Source organism: Sinohyriopsis cumingii, unplaced genomic scaffold, assembly GCF_028554795.1.
Source record: "Sinohyriopsis cumingii isolate HCF-2022 unplaced genomic scaffold, ASM2855479v2 utg000131l, whole genome shotgun sequence".
Classification (NCBI taxonomy): domain Eukaryota; kingdom Metazoa; phylum Mollusca; class Bivalvia; order Unionida; family Unionidae; genus Sinohyriopsis; species Sinohyriopsis cumingii.
In genome coordinates, this window is record NW_028315872.1 from 2,227,888 (window position 1) to 2,249,601 (window position 21,714).

General features: G+C 35.3%; 1 protein-coding gene across 4 annotated transcripts in view; it reads right to left on the reverse strand.

Moving 5' to 3' along the window:
- Window positions 1–21,714, reverse strand: part of LOC149774817 (uncharacterized) — a 296,842-nt gene that overhangs the window by 146,131 nt on the left and 128,997 nt on the right. For 3 of the 4 annotated variants that reach the window (XM_089944712.1, XM_089944713.1, XM_089944714.1), the window contains exon 3: window positions 13,189–13,347. In XM_089944712.1, coding sequence (XP_089800838.1) covers window positions 13,189–13,258 — 70 coding nt within the window. In that variant the 5' untranslated portion in view covers window positions 13,259–13,347. Of the gene's footprint in view, window positions 1–13,188; window positions 13,348–13,795; window positions 13,876–21,714 lie in introns of those variants that run through there. The other variant, XM_089944715.1, reaches the window with a different exon arrangement.

A 21,714-nucleotide genomic window follows, 5' to 3' on the forward strand; every position in this document is an offset into this window, starting at 1 on the left:
AACCAAATCTGTAAAATTTATAGCAATAGGGAACATTATAGTGCCCATGACATCGCAAAACTTTCTTAGGATCTCAGGTCAGGGCCAACTAGGCGAATCGTACTCTATGTCCATCAAAGTCGATTCACAATCGTGTTCTATGTCCATCAAAGGCTATTCACTATCGTGCTCTATGTCCCTCAAACTCTATTCACTATCGTGCTCCGTATCCATCAAAGTCTATTCACAATAGTGCTCTATGTCCCTCAAAGTATATTCACAATCGTGCTCTATGTCCATCAAAGTCTATTTACTATCGTGTTCTATATCCATCAAAGTCTATTCTCGATCGTGTTCTATGTCCATCAGAGGCTATTCACAATCGTCCTCTATGTCCATCAAAGTCTATTCACAATCGTGCTCTATGTCCGTCAGAGTCTATTCACTATCGTGCTATATGTCCATCAGAGGCTATTCACAATCGTCCTCTATGTCCATCAAAGTCTATTCACTATCATGCTCTATGTCCATCAAAGGCTAATCACTATCGTGCTCTATGTCCATCAAAGTCTATTCACTATCGTGCTCTATGTCCATCAAAGGCTATTCACAATCGTGTTCTATGTCCATCAGAGTCTATTCACTATCGTGCTCTATGCCTATCAAAGTCTATTCACAATCGTGCTCTATGTCCATCAAAGTCTATTCACTATCATGTTCTATGTCGATCAAAGTCTATTCACTATCGTGTTCTATTTCCATCAGAGGCTATTCACTATCGTGCTCTATGTCCATCAAAGGCTAATCACTATCGTGCTCTATGTCCATCAAAGTCTATTCACTATCGTTCTCTATGTCCATCAAAGTCTATTCACAATCGTCCTTTATGTCCATCAAAGTCTATTCACTATCATGTTCTATGTCGATCAAAGTCTATTCACTATCGTGTTCTATTTCCATCAAAGTCTATTTACTATCTTGTTCTATGTCCATTAAGTTAGATTCACAATCATGTTCTATGTCCATCAAAGGCTAATCACTATCGTACTCTATGTCCATCATAGTCTATTTACCATCGTGCTATATGTCCATGAATGTCATCACTATCGTGATCTATGTCCATCAGAGGTTACTAACAATTGTGTTCTATGTCCATCAGAGTCTATTCACTATCGTGCTCTATGTCCATCAAAGTCCATTCACTATGGTGTTCTATGTCCATCAGAGTCTATTCACTATCGTGCTCTATGTCCATCAGAGTCTATTCACTATCGTGCTCTATGTCATCCAAAGTCTATTCACAATCGTGCTCTATGCCCATCAAATTATATTCACAATCGTGCTCTATGTCCATCATAGTCTATTCACTATCGTGTTTTATATCCATCAAAGTCTATTCACGATCGTGTTCTATGTCCATCAGAGGCTATTCGCAATAGTCCTCTATGTCCATCAAAGTATATTCACTATCATGTTATATGTCCATCAAATTCTATTCACAATCATGTTATGTGTCCATCAGAGGCTATTCACAATCGTGCTCTATGTTGATCAAAGTCTATTCACTATCGTTTTATATATCCATCAAAGTCTATTCACAATCGTGTTCTATGTCCATCAGAGGTTATTCACAATCGTGCTCTATGTCCATCAAAGTCTATTCACTTTCGTGCTCTATGTCCATCAAAGTCTAATCATTATCGTGCTCTATGTCAATCAAAGTCTATTCACTATCGTGCTCTATGTTCATCAAAGTCTATTCACTATCGTGCTCTATGTCCATCAAAAGCTATTCCCAATCGTGTTCTGTGTCCATGAAAGTCTATTTACTATCGTGCTCTATGTCCATCAAAGGCTATACACAGTCGTGTTCTATGTCCATCAATGTCTATTCACTATCGTGCTCTATGTCGATCAAAGGCTATTCACAATCGTGTTCTATGTCCATCAAAGTCTATTCACTATCGTGCTCTATGTCCATCAAAGTCTATTCACTATCGTGTTCTATGAACATCAGATTCTATTCACAGTCATATTCTATGTCCATCAAAGGCTAATCACTATCATGCACTATGTCCATCATGGTCTATTCACTCTCGTGCTATATGTCCACCAAAGTCTATTTACTATCGTGCTGTATGTCGATCAACGTCTATTCCATATCGTGATCTATGTCCATCAGAGGCTATTCACAATCGTGCTCTATGTCCATCAAAGTCCATCCACTATCGTGTTCTATGTCCATCAGAGTCTATTCACTATCGTGCTCTATGTCCGTCAAAGTCTATTCACTATCGTGTTCTATGTCCATCAAATTCTATTCACAGTCATGTTCTATGTCCATGAAAGGCTAATCACTATCGTGCTCTATGTCCATCATAGTCTTTTCACTGTTGTGCTATATGTCCATCAAGTCTATTCACTATCATGCTCTATGTCCATCAACGTCTATTCACTATCGTGCTCCAAGTCCATCAAAGTCTATTCACTATCGTGCTCTATGTCCATCAAAGTATATTCAAAATCGTGCTCTATGTCCATCAAAGTCTATTCACTATCGTGTTCTGTATCCATCAAAGTCTATTCATGATCGTGTTCTATGTTCATCAGAGGCTATTCACAATCGTCCTCTATGTCCATCAAAGTCTATTCACTATTGTGTTAAATGTCCATCAAAGTGTATTCACTATCGTGCTCTATGTCCATCAAAGGCTATTCACAATCGTGTTCTATGTCCATCAGAGTCTATTCACTATCGTGCTCTATGTCTATCAAAGTCTATTCACAATCGTGCTCTATGTCCATCAAAATCTATTCACAATCATGTTCTATGTCCATCAGATGCTATTCACAATCGTGCTCTATGTCCATCAAAGTCTATTCACTAATGTGTTCTATATCCATCAAAGTCTATTCACAATCGTGTTCTATGTCCATCAGAGGCTATTCACAATCGTCCTCTATGTCCATGAAAGTCTATTCACTATCGTGCTCTGTGTCCATCAAAGTCTAATCACTATCGTGCTCTATGTCCATCAAAGGCTATTCACAATCGTGTTCTATGTCCATCAAAGTCTAGTCACTATCGTGCTCTTTGTGCATCAAAGGCTATCCACAATCGTGTTCTATGTCCATCAAAGTCTATTCACAATCGTGTTCTATGTCCATCAAAGTCTATTCACTATCGTGTTCTATGTCCATCAAAGGCTATTTACGGGCACATAAAGAATAGATTGTAATTTATTTTTCATCATATATTATAGAAAATAATAGCATTCGATCATTTACTCATACACACTTTTGATCACGTACTGAAGTCTTGACTCGTATATCTAGCGTTGCACACTAAAACCAAACTATTTTCGCGATATCTATTTTAATTTTTTATGAACAATAAACTATTTTCGCGATATCTGTTGTAAATTTGCATGAACACAAAAGCACCCGGGCGATATCTACTGTAACTGTGCGTGAAAACAAATGTGGAAATAAGTGTCAAGGTAATATACGGTCTTGGATGTAAACAGATTTTTTTCTATTACATAAGACTGCTTCCAGGTAACAAACTTTCGTTTTTATTATATCACTTTTCTTGCATTTAGGTTTGCTCACGTTCGTCCTTTAATCCATGCGTTAGTGTGTCTAACCTGGGTTTGCCGGTAGCATAGAGCAGAGTCTAGCTGGACACAGACATTAAAATTGCTACACTAGAATCTGTACATAAGCGTATATCCTGATTTTATTCGACAGAAATTTGCGTCATTTTATTTCACATAACCGTATATTCTGATCTTATTCGATATAAACATACATCCTGATATCATTCGATTTTGTATCTCGACAAATCTCTCTCTCTCTCTCTCTCTTCGAATTTGTCGTTTTAAGTCGATCAAACAGGTAATTACATGACGGTTCACCCAGATAAATATCTCATTGGGTGTAATCGCGACTGTTATTCTGTAAATTAATGAGCTATAAACTGATAAACGTTTTAGTGCGATTTCTTTCATTTTTTGTTTTCTCAATGAAAACAATGTATTCTAGTCTCGTTAATCCGACCAAAACTTGCTATCGACGAACGAGGATAACCAAACAGGATTAGGTTTGTATTTTTGAATCAAATTTTTCCTATTTAATTTATCTTAGCGACGTTTCACAAAAGTTTTCATTATCGTCATTAAATGCAACTCTTGCGGATTTTGCCAAATATTTACCAGGCTTTCGAAGTCATATAAGATAGACATTGTACTTAGTGCTAAGCTGAATATCAACGCAGTCTGAAATTGATATAAGAAAGGCATTTTCCCGGTGGGTGTCATATTTGCGACTTGAGCTTTATTGGCATTGTATTGCATTGTCAGTGACGGGTAGTGACACGTACATCATAGGTAGTGACATGTAGGTCACAGTGCATAGGAAAGGTGTGTCTGTGTGCTTGGGATTTTTAACATAGCTTTAACAAATATTTTGTCATATCGCTACGATGTCTGCAGTGTAATAGTTTATAGTGATGTCCAGCACGGGAGCGTAATACCGCAGGCATGTAGCATTGTGTCCCACCCAGTCACATTATCCTGACATCAGATCGACCAGTCCTAACACTAACCTTTTTAATGCTGAGCGCTAAGCATTTTCCCGGGGGGGGGGGGGAGAAGCGTATTTGTGACTTGAGCGTTATTAGCATTGTATTGCATTGTCAGCGACAGGTACGCATAGTTTTCAGTGCATAGGAAACGTAGTGACACGTAGATCACAGTGTATAGGAAAGGTGTGTCGGTGTATTTGGGATTTTTAACATAGCTTTAACAATTTTTCAGTCATATCGCTACGATGTCTGTAGTGTGACAGTTATAGTGATGTCTAGCACTGGGACATCATGCCTCTAATATGTATCATCATATCCCACCCAGTCACATTATCCTGACATTAGGCCAACCAGTCCTAACACTAACCTTTTAATGCTGAGCGCCAAGCGAGGCAGCTGCTAGTACCATTTTTTATAAGACTTTAGTATGACCCAGCCGGGGTTCGAGCCCGCGAGTTACCGCATCCGAGGCGGACGCTCTAACAACTAGACCACTGGAGCGGTCTTATAGGAAAGTTAGTGACACGTCACAGTGCATAGGAAAGGTAGTAACACGTAGATCACAGTACATAGGAAAGGCAGTAACATGCAAATCATAGAGCATAGAAAAGGTAGTGACACGTAGATCACAATGGATAAGAAAGGTGACACGTAGATCATTGTGCATAGGAAAGGCAGTGACACGCAGATCACATTACATAGGAAAGGCAGTGGCATGCAAATCATAGTGCATATTAAAGGTAGTGACACGTAGATCACAGTGCATAGGAAAGGTAGTGACACGTAGATCGCAGTGCATAGGAAAGGTGGTTACATGCAAATCATAGTGCATAGAAAAGGTAGTGACACGTAGATCACAGTGAATAGAAAAGGTAGTGACAGGTAGATCACAATGGATAGGAAAGGTGACACGTAGACCATTGTGCATAGGAAAGGCAGTGACACGGAGATCACATTACATAGTAAAGGCAGTGGCATGCAAATCATAGTGTATAGAAAAGGTAGTGACACGTAGATCACATATAGGAAAGGCAGTGGCATGCAAATCCTAGTGCATAGAAAAGGTAGTGACACGTAGATCACAGTGAATAGAAAAGGTAGTGACAGGTAGATCACAATGGATAGGAAAGGTGACACGTAGACCATTGTGCATAGGAAAGGCAGTGACACGCAGATCACATTATATAGGAAAGGTAGTGGCATGCAAATCATAGTGCATAGAAAAGGCAGTGACACGTAGATCACAGTGCATAGGAAAGGTAGTGACATGCAAATCATAGTGCATAGAAAAGGTAGTGACACGTAGATCACAGTGCATAGGAAAGGTAGTGACATACACATCAACAGTGCACCGAAAAAGTTATTATTTATACTGTATTAAAATAATTTTGGTAAATTTTTTACCGAAAACAGAACATTAAACATATAAAGATTCAACACTTACAAAGAAGCAAGCTGCTCAGTGAATGACAGTGATGATGTAGACAAACGATTTTCATTTGGATGCGACATAAATTCGTCACCGTGCATTAACTTAAACAGTAACAAATATTCAACTCTGTCTACCTATATATCATGCCATATGGGAAAATACATGGAACTGGATGAAAACTTTGAAACTAAACTAACACCAACAGAAAGTAACCTAGAAGAATCCCCGTCATCATATTGGTTTGTATTCACTTTCCAAGAAATTTTTCTACACCATACCAAGAAGTCTTAGTTACCCAAGGACATAGTAAGGCCGAACTGTAAATTCCTTGACTATGTTCAACACAAACACATCTCTCTCTCTCTCTCGTTCTCTGGTAACCATAGTTATAGTTAAAAAGCACTGATATATATATATATATATATATACATATATATATATATATATATATATATATATATATATATATATATATATATATATATATCCACGAATAAAAGGAACCAAACTGATTTTAGCGCGTGGCATGCAATAGTATATCTGGTCCCATGATGGTCAAACAGACCGACGACCCACCAGCAAAGAGATCGGTGGAAGGTGTGAATAAAACAATCTTCCTTTGAATGAAAAATATATACACCTTGTGGTATGCAAAAGATTCCGCGTACATACTATACATAGATCATTTAAAAATGAGACATTAATAATCTAGTTTTAAATGGTGTACCTATAAATGCCCATTTAAAAGAACACTGCTTGGATGAACATGCCAATATTTGGGCTGAAAATCAGCAAATTCCTAAAGTGCTTCTTTAAGTTCAATAGACTTCATTATGAATGTACCTGTTATAAATCGTACATGTATGTACTTAACTATGAATGTACCTGTTATAAAATTGTACTTGTATTTACTTCCCCATGAACGTACCTGTCATAAAATCATACAATATAGTCCAAAGGACAAAGTCAATATATATGTATGTATGTATGTATGTATGTATGTATGTATGTGTGTAGGTAGGTAGGTAGGTAGGTATACTCCTGAAAACAACGATGCATTGAGAGAGATTCTATTAATAAATCATTCCGTGTCAATTAATAACCTGTTAATAATTAACGGGATGATACAAAATAAATTCCTGCAAGATTCTCAGTTCATTATAACTTTTATGGCACCAATACTGTCTTCATGTTTTGCCTGAATTTTAGTGGGGCGCGAGTGTGTAGATGGAAGGGTGTGTGGGTGTGATTCTGCGCTGTCTTTTCCATCTCGGTAAATCCACTATAGAATTTTGCAATTTTATCTTAAAAAATGATTACAATTAGCTAGGGATCACATGACTGGACTAATGTAACAAAGAATGTTTTGGTACATGAGGGCCTTTTCTGTTGGCCAAATTTAGTTTGCAACTGGGATAAATTTGGCAAGCTAGTGTTGCAACTCGATTTCCTTACTTACTCTATACTGATAATTTAATATTTCCTGTGAAAAGTAGGTCTGTTCGTGTACATGCAAACCTGTCTGAAAATAATACCTTTCACAAAATGACTGTACACATTGGTGCAATCTTTTCATCTAAGAAGTGTCATTTTCACGAACAATGTTACTTTCTTTGTGAAAAGTTGATATTTTCGTGATCAGCTTAACTTTTTCCTACACTTATTTTCTTGATGGAGTAAATGATAAATGGGGTTCAGTATCAACGCTTCCTATTACATCAATAGTGTAGCTAGAAAGGTGTGGCTTGTGTGTCAACACTTCATATTATATCAATAGTGTAGCAAGAAAGGTGTGGGCTTCAGTATCAACATTTCCTACGAAATCACTAGTGTAGCAAGAAAGGTGTGGGCTTCAGTATCAACACTTCCTATTACATCAATAGTGTAGCTAGAAAGGTGTACGCTTCAGTATCAACACTTCCTGTTATATCAGTAGTGTAGCTAGAAAGGTGTGGGCTTCAGTATCAACACTTCTTATTACATCAATAGTGTAGCTAGAAAGGTGTGGGCTTGAGAGTCAACACTTCCTGTTACATCAAGAGTGTAGCTAGAAAGGTATGGTCTTCAGTATCAACCCTTTCTATTACATCAACACTTCCTATTACATCAACACTTCCTATTACATCAATAGTGTAGCTAGAAGGGTGTGGGCTTCACTATCAACAATTCCTATTACATCAACACTTCCCATGATACCAGTAGTGAAGCTAGAAAGGTGTGGGCTTGAGTATCAACACTTCCTATTACATCAACACTTCCTATTTCATCAATAGTGTAGCGTGAAAGGTGTGGGCTTCCATATCAGCCCTTCCTATTACGTCAATAGTGTAGCTAGAAAGGTGTGGGCTTGAGTATCAACACTTCCTATTAGATCAATAGTGTAGCTAGAAAGGTGTGGGCTTCAGTATCAACACTTCCTCTTACATCAATAGCGTAGCTAGAAAGGTGTGGACGTGAGTATCAACACTTCCTATTACGTCAATAGTGTAGCTAGAAAAGTGTGGGCTTCAGTATCAACACTTCCTATTACATCAATAGTGTAGCTAGAAAGGTGTGGGCTTGAGTATCAACACTTCCTATTACGTCAATAGTGTAGCTAGAAAAGTGTAGGCTTCAGTATCAGCACTTCCTATTACGTCAATAGTGTAGCTAGAAAAGTGTGGGCTTCAGTATCAACACTTCCTATTACATCAATAGTGTAGCGTGAAAGGTGTGGGCTTGAGTATCAACACTTCCTATTACGTCAATAGTGTAGCTAGAAAAGTGTAGGCTTCAGTATCAGCACTTCCTATTACGTCAATAGTATAGCTAGAAAGGTGTGGGCTTCAGTATCAGCACTTCCTATTTCGTCAATAGTGTAGCTACATAGGTGTGGGCTTCAGTATCAACACTTTCTATTACATCAACACTTCCTATTACATCAATAATGTAGCTAGAAAGGTATAGTCTTGAGTATCAACACTTCCCATTACGTCAATAGTGAAGCTAGAAAGGTGTGGGCTTGAGTATCAACACTTCCTAATACATCAATAGTGTAACTACAAATGTGTGGGCTTGAGTATCAACACGTCCTGTTACATCAACAGTTCCTATTACATCAATAGTGTAGCTAGAAAGGTGTGGGCTTGAGTATCAACACTTCCTATTACATCAACAGTGTAGCTAGAAAGGTGTGGGCTTCAGTATCAACACTCTTATTACGTCAGTAGTGTAGCTAGAAAGGTGTGGACGTGAGTATCAACACTTCCTATTACGTCAATAGTGTAGCTAGAAAAGTGTGGGCTTCAGTATCAACACTTCCTATTACGTCAATAGTGTAGCTAGAAAGGTGTGGGCTTTTGTATCAAAATTTCCTATTATGTCAATAATGTAGCTAGAAAGGTGTGGGCTTCAGTATAAGCACTTCCTATTACGTCAATAGTGTAGCTAGAAAAGTGTAGGCTTCAGTATCAACACTTTCTATTACGTCGTTAGTGTACCTAGAAAGGTGTGGGCTTCAGTATCAGCACTTCCTATTGCGTCAATAGTGTAGCTAGAAAGGTGTAGGCTTCAGTATCAACACTTCCTATTATACCAATAGTGTAGCTAGAAAGGTGTCGGCTTCAGTATCAACACTTCCTATTATGTCGTTAGTGTAGCTAGAAAGGTGTGGGCTTCAGTATCAACACTTCCTATTGCGTCAATAGTGCAGCTAGAAATGTATAGTCTTGAGTATCAACACTTCATACTTTTATCAGTAAGTTCTCTTATGCCAGCATGATGTCTCAGTGTCATCTCTAGTGTAAGCTAAATCATCCCACTTTAATTGTTTTTTTGATTGCAACTTATACAAAAATTAACAAAAACATCGCAAATTCATGTACTTTAAGGCACTGGCCATTTGACTATGACGGGATGTGATTATTTTTAGGTGAAATATCTTCGTTTCATTTATCTTGAGATAAATAATATTTTTTCCTATTAATCTCATGGCTATATTATGGTGTGGTTTTGTCCTAATAATATCATGGATATATTATGGTGTATATCTTCCCCTTAATAATTTCCTGGATATAATGTGGTTTTATTTTGTTCTAATAATATCATGTATATAATATAGTGTTATTTTGTCCTAATAATATCAAGGATATCATATGATGTTATTTAGTCGAATAATATCATGGATATAATATGGTGTTATTTTCTCCTAATAATTTTCTGGATATAATATGGTTTTATTTTGTCCTAATAATATCATGTATATAATATGGTGTTATTTTGTCCTAATAATATCATGGATATAATATGGTGTTTTTTTTATTAATAATAATCTAGTGGATATAATATGGTGTTATTTTGTCCTAATAATATCATCGATTTGATATGGTGTTATTATGTCATAATAATATAATGGATATAATATGGTGTTATTTTGTAATAATAATATCATGGATATAATATGGTGTTATTTTGTCCTAATAATACCAAGGATATAATATAGTGTTATTTTGTCATAATAATATCATGGATATAATATGTTGAAATTTTGTGCTAATGATATCATGGATATAATATGGTGTTATCTTGTCCTAATATCATGGATATAATATGGTGTTATTTTGTCCTAATAATATCATTGATATAATATGGTGTTATTTTGCTATAAATCAGAGCAAGACCTTCCATTTATTGACAGACGGAATTAGACAAAAAATAATGTCGGGCTTCTGCTCCAAATTATTGGTCTCTAATTATAATTGCACAGTATACTGTTGTACGTATCCAGCTCTACTACTTACACCCATCAATTATACACCAAAATAAAGGGAATTAAACGTTATTTTAGTAAAATCTAAGATATACAAGGTCTATATATATATATATATATATATATATATATATATATATATATATATATATATATATATATATATATATATGACCAGTGAGGACAAACCTGGGAAGTTTTTTCTCTAAAAATCTAGAACTATGTAAACTACGAAACTGTAGTGCGCCACCTAGAACAAGACCTAATATTGTAATGGTATCGGGTTACATTTAATACTTCCGGTTCACTACCCACGAATGTTAGTTCTAGTCTATTTTTAGAACATTTTTACCTCTCTCGTTTAGGTGGTGATAGAAGAGTTAGATCTATGCATTTCTGGTAGGGATTTAAAGGTAATTGTTTATTCTTGAGAATACGAGCTCAGGGTGTGGTTGTCCGTATGTATTTCGGCGACAGTACGCAGTGAGTAAAATAACACCATATTATATCCATGATATTATTAGGACAAAATAACACCATATTATATCCATATCATTGGGACAAAATAGCACCATATTGTATCCATAATATCAATAGGACAAAATAACACCATATTATATCCATTATATCATTAGGACAAAATAGCACTACATTGTATCCATGATATCATTGGGACAAAATAGCACCATATTATATCCATGATATCATTGGGACAAAATAGCACCATATTATATCCATGATATCATTGGGACAAAATAGCACCATATTATATCCATGATATCATTGGGACAAAATAACACCATATTATATCCATGATATCATTCGGACAAAATAACACCATATTATATCCGTGATATCATTGGGACAAAATAGCACCATATTACATCCATGATATCACTGGGACAAAATAACACCATATTATATCCATGATATCATTGGGACAAAATAACACCATAATATCACATAGCCGCAATGGCTATCGGCCGGTTTATATATGAATAGCCACATAGTACACTGAACAAAGCAAGTTCGGTCAGTTACTCTGTTATATATGTCTTTGTGTATATTCAATTGTAAATAATATGTGTTGCTGTTTTAAATTCGCCCTTTTAGTCTATACAAACTGTTGTACATCTTTTCTGTAGGTATATTTTTATTATGTTCTTGACCCGATGTGTTATTATTTTACTAAACTTGCTTCACAATCTACCAATCTATTTTTGGAATTTAAAGAAAAAATGTTTTTGATTTTCTTCATTATTATTATTATCTACTCCCGAATAACAATGTGAAGAAACATGTTGTGCACATGTTTAGACGTGTATTTATTATGATGAGCACTCAATCTTAGGCTTCGTGCATTTATACATACCATATTTGTGTGACGGTTATATTGACTATATCAGCCTACAATAGGTGTACACATATTTCCAACGAAAAGACTTGCATTCCGGCCAGTTGAAATATCGAATTATCACAAATGACTGTCAGTGTGTTGTAGATAGGCGGAGTTATGAAAATTTACTTGACAGAAATTCGGGAAAAATGTGCTTTGGTTGAGAAACACACGGCAATTCCAATCCATCCTTTTTAATGAATGTATTTAAAGTATCGGTAAGAAAATATTCACTCACATATTCCATTAAGGAACTCAAACTTTAAGTTAGAAAAGATTAAGAAACAAAAGATTATGAAAATTTTCACGGACATTCCATAAAGTATGTCAGACCTTAGCTAGCAGAACAGTATGAAAACATTCACTGAAATATTCCATTAAGTATGTTAGACCTTAAGTAACAAAAGAGACGGAGTTAGACGTAATTTTGTGCTGGCAATTACACCGCACAAATTATATTATAATGTTTAGATTACTTTGTTATTTCATAATTATCAGTAGCTAATTATGAGAGGTTTTCCCCGGGTTATGTATTGCTAGAAAACACGAACTTTCCAATCCATACTTGTATAGACCAACAAGTAGATCGCCTTTTTTTCTGACATTACAGGTAGCGTTCAGAAAAAAAAGCGGAGATCTACTTGTTGATCGAATACTTTTAATGAATGAGCAAAAAGTATCAGCATGGAGAGCATGAAAATATTCACGGACATATTCCATTAGTATGTCAGGCATCAGATAACAAAAAAGTATGAAAATATATCCTGAAATATTCCATTAGTATGTCAGACATTAGATAACAAAAGAGTATGAAAATATACCCTGATATATTCCATTAGCATGTCAGACCTTAGGTAACAGAAGAGACAGAAGTATGTCATCTAAATTTAAAATTGTTTAAACGTTTCGTCATTGAATATGCATTGCTTCTACTAGTATAGTTAGGTAAAAACAACATAACAACAAAAACACCAAATAAAATTTGTATATATTGACGGGTTATTAAAAAGCAAATGGGTTTTTATATATATAGCTTATAGAACACTTACGGTTTTCCAGTGTCACTCCCTCAACTTCAATCAGACTGCAGCCATTTTCGTTCTGTCCTCCAGTGGCCATTGTTTCGTTTTCACAGGTTGTCGTTGAGATTTATTGGCTCCAAGTAAAGTAAGCCGTCAATACAACACAATGCTGACACAAGGGTTTGACTGAAAAAGAACAAATTTATGTCATGTACATACCTAATATTTTATTTCTACACTATTGTAGACAGATCAACTTCCTTGTAAAACACTGCTTAAAACGTCTCATGTACAGCCGTTTTGTAAAGAGCTTGTAAAAGAAAATCAGTCTTATTTTAGTGCAGCTGAAAATAGAAGCAACGTCTTCTATTGTTTTACACTCAAAATATACAAAAGTATTCAATGTAAACTCAGTTACCAATGTGACATTAAAAGCACAACTATCAGCGCATGTATTAACCTTGAAACGAGTAAACATACGACTCTACACATTCAGTACAACGTTATTCCAATTTCATGCATTGACTCAAGAGTTCACGCAGTTATCAACACGGATACTATGAATATATACTTATACGGTGACTATGTAAAATACACGTAGTTTTAAAATAGTAAGGAATATACTGATACTTACAGAATATCTATAAATCCCGTAAAATGCCCGTGTCCCAATTTAACTAGTGTATTTTGAACAATGACAATACTTGATTCACGTCGCCAAGCAAGATATGTTTACAATGTACTAAGCCAACCAATCATTGCAGAGAAATCTCTGGCACATGACAGGAAGCTTTGTTATTCATAGCCGACCTAGTATGGCAAGTGCTTGGCGTGTACAGACAAGTAACTGAAATAATTGATCTAGACAATTTAAATGACTTAATTTACGATATGAATATCTGGTTCATCAGGTTTAACTGGGTACACACTATGGCTGATAGAATTAATGTGAAAATAAATAAGATTAAATGATGACAATATTCAGGTATCTAAATTTGAATATAAAACCCTAAATTATATCTATATATCCGTCTGGCTATCTGTCTATCTATCTACCTATCCATCTGTCTATCATTCTATCTATCTATCTGTCTGTCTTTCTGTCTGTCTGTCTATCTGCCTGTCTGACTATCTTTATGGCTATTACTCTGCTTATTTATCTGTCTGGCCTTCAACCGCTAATGAGATTCCTCCTCCCCTTCCTACTAATTCTACCACCACTACTACCACTACTACTAAATGACCTGCCGCACAATGCCAGTAGCTTCTCGTGGGTCGGTGGTTCTTTCCGGGGTTTTCCCGGGTTCTTCCTCCACCATTAATACTGGCCGCCATATTATAGCCTATCGTATGCTGAAAAATGGCGGTAAACCCAACAACAACAACAACCTGCTGCACAATAACTAATACTACTTTTGCTGCTGCCTCTGCTACACCAACAACAACTCCTATTATGACATTTACTAACTTGGCTGCAACAACATCAATTACCTGAGAAGGAATGGCTCCGGTCATTTGGCGAGAAACTGGGCAATATGGACACACCCTACCGTTTAAGCGGTCGTACAAAGTACATCCCGATGGATCGAATAAAGTAATACTGACACCCTCTACCGGGTAAATAGTCGTACGAACTACATGCCGATGGATCGAATAATGCAATACGGAATCCCTTACCGGGTAGGTTGTCGTACGAATTAAAAAACAGTTGAATCGAATAAAGAAATATGGACTTTCACTACCGTGAAAGTGGTCGTATGCAGTACAACCTGATGGATCGAAGAAAGCAAGGAATTAAATTTAAAAGGAATGAAGCTCCAATGTTAAGATCTAAATTGTCCACTCTGTGTCCAGTACAAAATCGTCCACTCTCTGCTAAACTCTCACAGTATTAATAATCCCAATCTTGATGACGTTATCTATTGATAAAATTCATTCGGACTCGTAATCCAAGGCTCGCTAATTTGATACCTGTCCAGGCCAACCCGGGTGGAATACCTCAGTGTGTTCGTGGGAAGGGGACTTAAGTCCTGTGGCACCATTAGGCCAGTAATGTGTTTAAAGTGTTGTACGTACCGTACCAGCAATAACAATATCCATCATCAACAGTGTAAATAATGGACCAATAATGTTATTTCTGTATCCGATAGATGTTAAAAAAAAAATCAAAATAAAAGATCATAAGACGAGGACTACTTGGCATACTATGAAGATCATTAAAATGGCTCGACCATTCATACTGAAGTGTAGGTAAATACAACAATGTAGTTTGCTAGGATTATGCATGTAGACGAATATCTATGCTCTGAATATTAGTGACAGAGTGCATTCATTGACTAGTTATAAGGTACGCTCTCTTTCGTTCTCTTTCATTATGCTTCCAATATTTTAGAGACAGAGTGCATTCCATGACTGGTGATAAGGAACGTTCTCTTTCGTTCTCTTTTTCAATATACCAGATAATTTTAGTGCCAGAGTGCATTTATTGACTGGCTGTAAGGTACGCTTTTTTCACTCTGCAGTACCTCTGAATATTAGTGACAACGTGTATCCCTTGACTGGCTATAAGGTACGCATAGTGACAGACAGAGTGCATTCTTTGACTGTAAAGTACGCACAAAGACAGACCGTGTATTCATTGACTGGCTGTAAGGTACGCATAGTGACTGAGTGCTTTCTTTGACTGCCTATAAATTAGGCTATCTTTCAATTTATTTCCGAGTTAAACGAGACAGAGCGCATTCCTTGACCGTCTATGTACACTCTCTTTCACTCTACCTCATAATTTTTAGTGACAGACAGTGTATTCTTTGACTGTATATAAGGTACGCACAATGACAGAGTGCATTCATGAATGGCTGTAAGGTACGCATAGTGACAGACAGAGTGCATTCCCTGGCAGTCTATGTAAAAAGTAGAGAAAATCTAAATTCTAAAACTTCTGTTATTTCCCACTTAAATAGAACAAATTAAAAGAACCATCCTGTAAAAAATGTAGGAGCTCTATTTTAGATATTACATATTAAAGCTGTAAACTAAAAATATCTCTTAAATTTGATGCGTACCTTACTATTGCTGCCATGCCACCCCAACCCCCAAAATGTAGAATATTTTCTTCAAAACGTACATTTCATTGATAATGTAAAATCTAGAGTTTGTTTTGTGTTTGTCAAACACAGTACATTTATATATGGGTAGTCCTAATTTTGGCACTACAGTGTGTCGCAATACAAGTTTCTAACATTGGATCAACCATCCCCCCCCCCCGCAAACAAAAAGACACACAGACCCCATGTTATAGTTGAAAAATAACTTTAGCATGAGCCGTTATATTATGCGGTCAGTTGTCTTCAATCACGTAATAAAACACAGATTTATGAAATAAGTTATTTATTATAGACGATTTTATTTATTTATAAATTAAAATTATAACAATTTATTCCTCCTTTTCTTCGCCATCTGCTTTCTGACTGCCGATAGAACGTTTTGTTGGCACCCTGTAGTCAGTGGCGTAACTATCTAACCACGGGCCCCACAGCAAGCATTTTGTATCCACCCCCCTTACTGTCAAATTTTTTCCTGGCTAGGCCGGGCTACCAAGACGGCTGTACCCCACAACACGCATGTACCTGCTACCACAGTAGTTACGCCACTGCCCCTAACCCAATCGCAGCATATTTACTGGTTAGACGTCACCTCAATTTCTGGTAATCGTGCAATATAATTAGTAGTACTTTTCTTTATGTTTTGTTCCCCTGTCCTTCCATATGCTCGTGTTTTTTCTTATCTATCTATCTATCTATCTATCTATCTATCTATCTATCTATCAAGATGAGTAAATATTATAATATAAATATGTTTTTATTTATAATTTGATTGAATTTGCTACAATGCTGCCGTTTGTTTTGTTCGATCTTAATTGTTTTTTAGTTTCTTTAATACCTAAAGAAGAGACCTTAAGTTTATATTTCTCACCTCAGGTAGTTTTACCTGTGATATTTCTCTCCCTCCAGGTACGTTTACCTTTGGTCTTGTTTCCCTACCCGGTGGTTCCTAATTTTTTGTTGTTTTGTTCTTTATTTTGTGTTTGTTTTTGTTTATGCGTGCGTGTGTATGCTCTCCCTCTCTCTCTCTCAGTTGTGTTGTTTGGTTTTGTTAGATTGATCATCTTTATCTACATTAGTTTTAAGGGAGTTTGACAACTAAAATAAGGGAACGATACAATAGTTAAGTCAAGATTGCCAGTTTGAAAGTTGCTGATGTTTAAGGCTAAATTGCAATGTTTGTTGTAATCGTTGTTCATATTATTTGTGTATGTTTTTTATGCTTCTTTTGGATGAATTACTGGATGTCAATTGGCTGAGTCCGATTTGGAGATTCCTTTAATTATGTACTTCCCATGTTGGTGGGTGGGGTATACCTCTTTTGACTCTGCTCATTCTTGAATTTTACAATACTGCTAATAAAACAGCACGTGTTTTTACTCTTCTTTCGTCTGTTGTTTTGTGAACTGTAATACTGTCCTTTTTGGACATACTCCCAATATAAAGCCAAACTCACTGCTAGCAGAATTGTGCAATCATTTCAGATCCAGCATTTTTTTATTATTTTTTTTTGGGGGGGGGAGGGGTTTAGTCGGGAGATGAGTACCAGCTGATATTTTAGACAATACAGCTTTCCATAATTTTAGACTAAAAGTTTGACACATACCAAAATTGTACTGCGTTTATTTGACAATAAATATAGCACCGCTTGTTTGAAATTGGTAAATGAGAAAATAACAGACATGTATCGAACTTGGATTTACCCTTGTTCCCTAAACTAAAAATAATAGCAATCTAATGTTGATTTCCCCTTGTCCTATAATACAGCAATAAAGGTGTCCTTTTGTTTCTTTGTATACTCAATACTACTGCTACTAATGATTTGTTTGTGGTCTTAATAATAATAATAATAATAATAATAATAATGATTTTAATAATGATAATAATAATAAGAAGAAGAAGAAGAAAAAGAAGAAGAAGAAGAATTATACTTATAATAACAATAAATCTCAATGGTCTAAATAATAATAAATATAAAAATAATTAAATGATCTTAATAATAATAATAAAATGATAATAATAATAATTCAACTGTCTACATCTAAATAATAAAAATAACAATAATTCAGTGGTCTACATCTATAATAATAATAATAATAATAAAACTAATAATAATTCAATGGTTTACATCTAAATAATAATAATTCAATGGTCTACATCTAATTAATAATAATAATAATAATAACAATAATTTGGTCTACATCTAAATAATAATAATAGTAATAATAATAATTCAAAGGTCTACATCTAAATAATGATAATTCAATGGTCTACATCTAATTAATTAATTAATTAATTAATAATAATAATAATAATAATAATAATAATGCTAATATTTCAATGATAATAATAATACTAGTAACATTATTATTATTATTATTATTATTATTATTTGTTGAGTAAGGCCCCTTGTCAAGGCTGGATATTAAATAGATTAGGTACTGGATGCTATATCGTTGTGTGTTATTTGAAACGAAAAATAACCCATAAAACTGGACTTAACTTTCTCTATGCGTTTCTCTCTCTCTCTCTCTCTCTCGTACACTTTAAATTGCTGGTTTTAACCAACGGAGAACTAAAAACTAACCTCGGTACATCACATTTTACCCAATACACTGTACCTAGATTTAAAAAAGATACCGAACAGTCAGAAGTATAACGACATTGGGGGTAAAAGGTCAGTAAGTGCATTTTATCAATCTACGACAGCAAGTCAAGAAATCCAATTTGTAATTCTGTATCAAATTTGATGATGAAACTTCATTGTACACTAGCGGAATTGTAACATATTTAAAATCTGGGCCATACCAAAAGTGTTTGTGTCATAATATTGTAACATCTGTTTGGTAATGGAGTTTTACTGAAGCCAGCTGGTAATCTATTTCTTTTTTTTTCTGAAAGAAAATTCTAAAGACATATAGTAAGGGATAAGGGAAAGTATATGGGGATAGGGGGAAGTAAAAAGCGATGACATCATGGGGCTAAGTAACATGGCGTTACGCGAAGTGGACAGGCCAATGAAAGAGTCTTTGAAGACACCCCATGTAGAACATAAACAGACAAAACAGAGACAAATACATACTGTATAGCACTTAGTTTAAAACCCTACTAATTTCTTCTATATCTTAAAATCCATACAGCTCCCGCACTGTATGTAAACTAAATAAAGAAGGCCTAACTCGACCAGGAGAAAAGTGTGGACCTTGGATCGAGCGTAACCTACCTATCAACATCTTTAAAAACTATTACGAGGAACGACACATATTATCACTCGAATAATACAAAAGGAATTTTTTTTATAACAAAATCTATAGTACACCGTTACATCGTCAAAATTCGAAAACCATAAAACAAATTAAAAGATATAATATAACATATCATAACGGATCTTAAATCCAAATTAGGAAGAAATACTACTGGGAAAGATAAATGATCTATACTTGCTGTCTTAAACATACAGAAAATATAGCATGCACACAATCTAGCACCACTACATATAGCAAACACTGAGACCTAGGCGACCTATAGCAAAGGTCAAAAATTTTTCAAGGGAAAGAACTTCGAGCAAGGTGAAGGAAACCAGGCTCGGACGAACAACCCTTTAGATAACACTAAGGAAACATAAATCCCCATCAAAAAAATTTTAAAAACTAAATTTTTGATATAAAATTTTGTTTTAAATAAAACACACAACACATTTGAAGGGGATCATCAGCCGTGAGGATTGCAATCAAAGTACTAAATCCGGACTACGTAAATAGATTGTAATCAATCAATCCTATTGGATACAAAGGATACATCATTAGACCCAAAGGGAAAACACCGATACTACCTTATGGAGAGATATATGTAGGGAAAGAAAAAGTCAGGGTTAAGGAACCAACGCCTATTTTAAGGAGAGTAAAAAAAAAAAACAACAGGAGAACTACATTTGACTGACATTCCCCTGGAAATTCCATCTGAGGAAGTGGTGAAACGTTTCGAAGAGAAATTCAGCATAAAAGTAATAACATCGAGACTGGCAACGATCCCTCTAACAACAGTATATAATGGGGTATGAATATTAGAAATTGAAAAAAGCAAGCTGAAAGAAACAAAGCTTTCTTCATTTATGGATTCCATTCAAAAACATGGTATAAAGGATATATCTCTGACCGCAAATGCAACAGATCTGAGAAGACAGGACATACACCCTTTAAATGCCCAACAAATCAGCAGACACAAACATAAATTAGAGAATCACAAAAAAGGAACCAACAACAACAACAACAAAAACAAAAACAGCAACAGAACCAACAAGGGATGGTAACTGAGAACAGGCAACTTCAGCAGCAAGAAAAACCAACTCCAAAACAAAGGCAGAAAAATCAATAGCAACAACAAGGACAAAAGCAACAACATGAACAACAACATTACCAAAATCACCAGAAAGAATAGTACAGAGACAAACAAAAGAAATGCATCAAAATGAGCGAATAAACAAGACTTAACAGATATAACAAATACCACTAGCAACAACAGGGAAAACAGAAACAACACTCCTAGTACAACAAACAACGATCCCAGAACCAGCACAACTAGTAAATCCACTAACAAAAATAAAAACAAAAAAGAAAAAAATAGAAGAACAAACAGTAAAAGAAAACAAAGCAACAATTAACACTGGAGAAAGGAAGATACAAGACAGCACTGCGAGAGGCGAGCAAAATACCGGAAAATATCTACAAAAATCAGTAACAACAACAAATCAGACTCTCGAGAATCAAACAGAAAGGAGAAGAGAAGAAAGACGGCAAAAAGAAGAAGCGAGAATGGCAGAAGAATACCTTTAGACACTGATGAATGTTTCGAATGAGAAAGAAACAATTTTAAAACAAAAAAAAAAAAGAATTAAAAAATGGATTTTTAAAAAAAAATTAATGAAAATATAATTTAAAAAAAATTATCAACAAAATAATTTTCAAAAAACTAAAAATAATAACAATTTATTGAAAATTTAATAACACTTTCCCAAACCTGCATAATAAAATAATACATACACTATAATAACACATACGATATAACAACCATTAACATGTAGGGCAGGAGGGCCTCCATAACTGGTCTGCAAAGATCAAACAGGTGAGACCACCCTCCAAATAAAACAAAGTAAGCTATACTCGTGAATAGAAGAATTCTAAACTATTTTAGAGCGCAAAACAACTCATATTTTCCAGATTGATATGTTTTCTCTGGACTGGAATCTGAACATCGTCGGTAATGGCACGTACAAGATATGTTTTTAGAAACTTAACAAGAGAATCAGCTTAACTAAAGGATTAACAACTCAACATTGGAGTATGTAGCACGGAAAACTATTGCTTAAAACAGAACACGGAAATTACAAAACTGCAACGAAATCTAACAAGGTGAACTAGGCAAGTGAAGCACGAGAAAAAATGGCGGCATC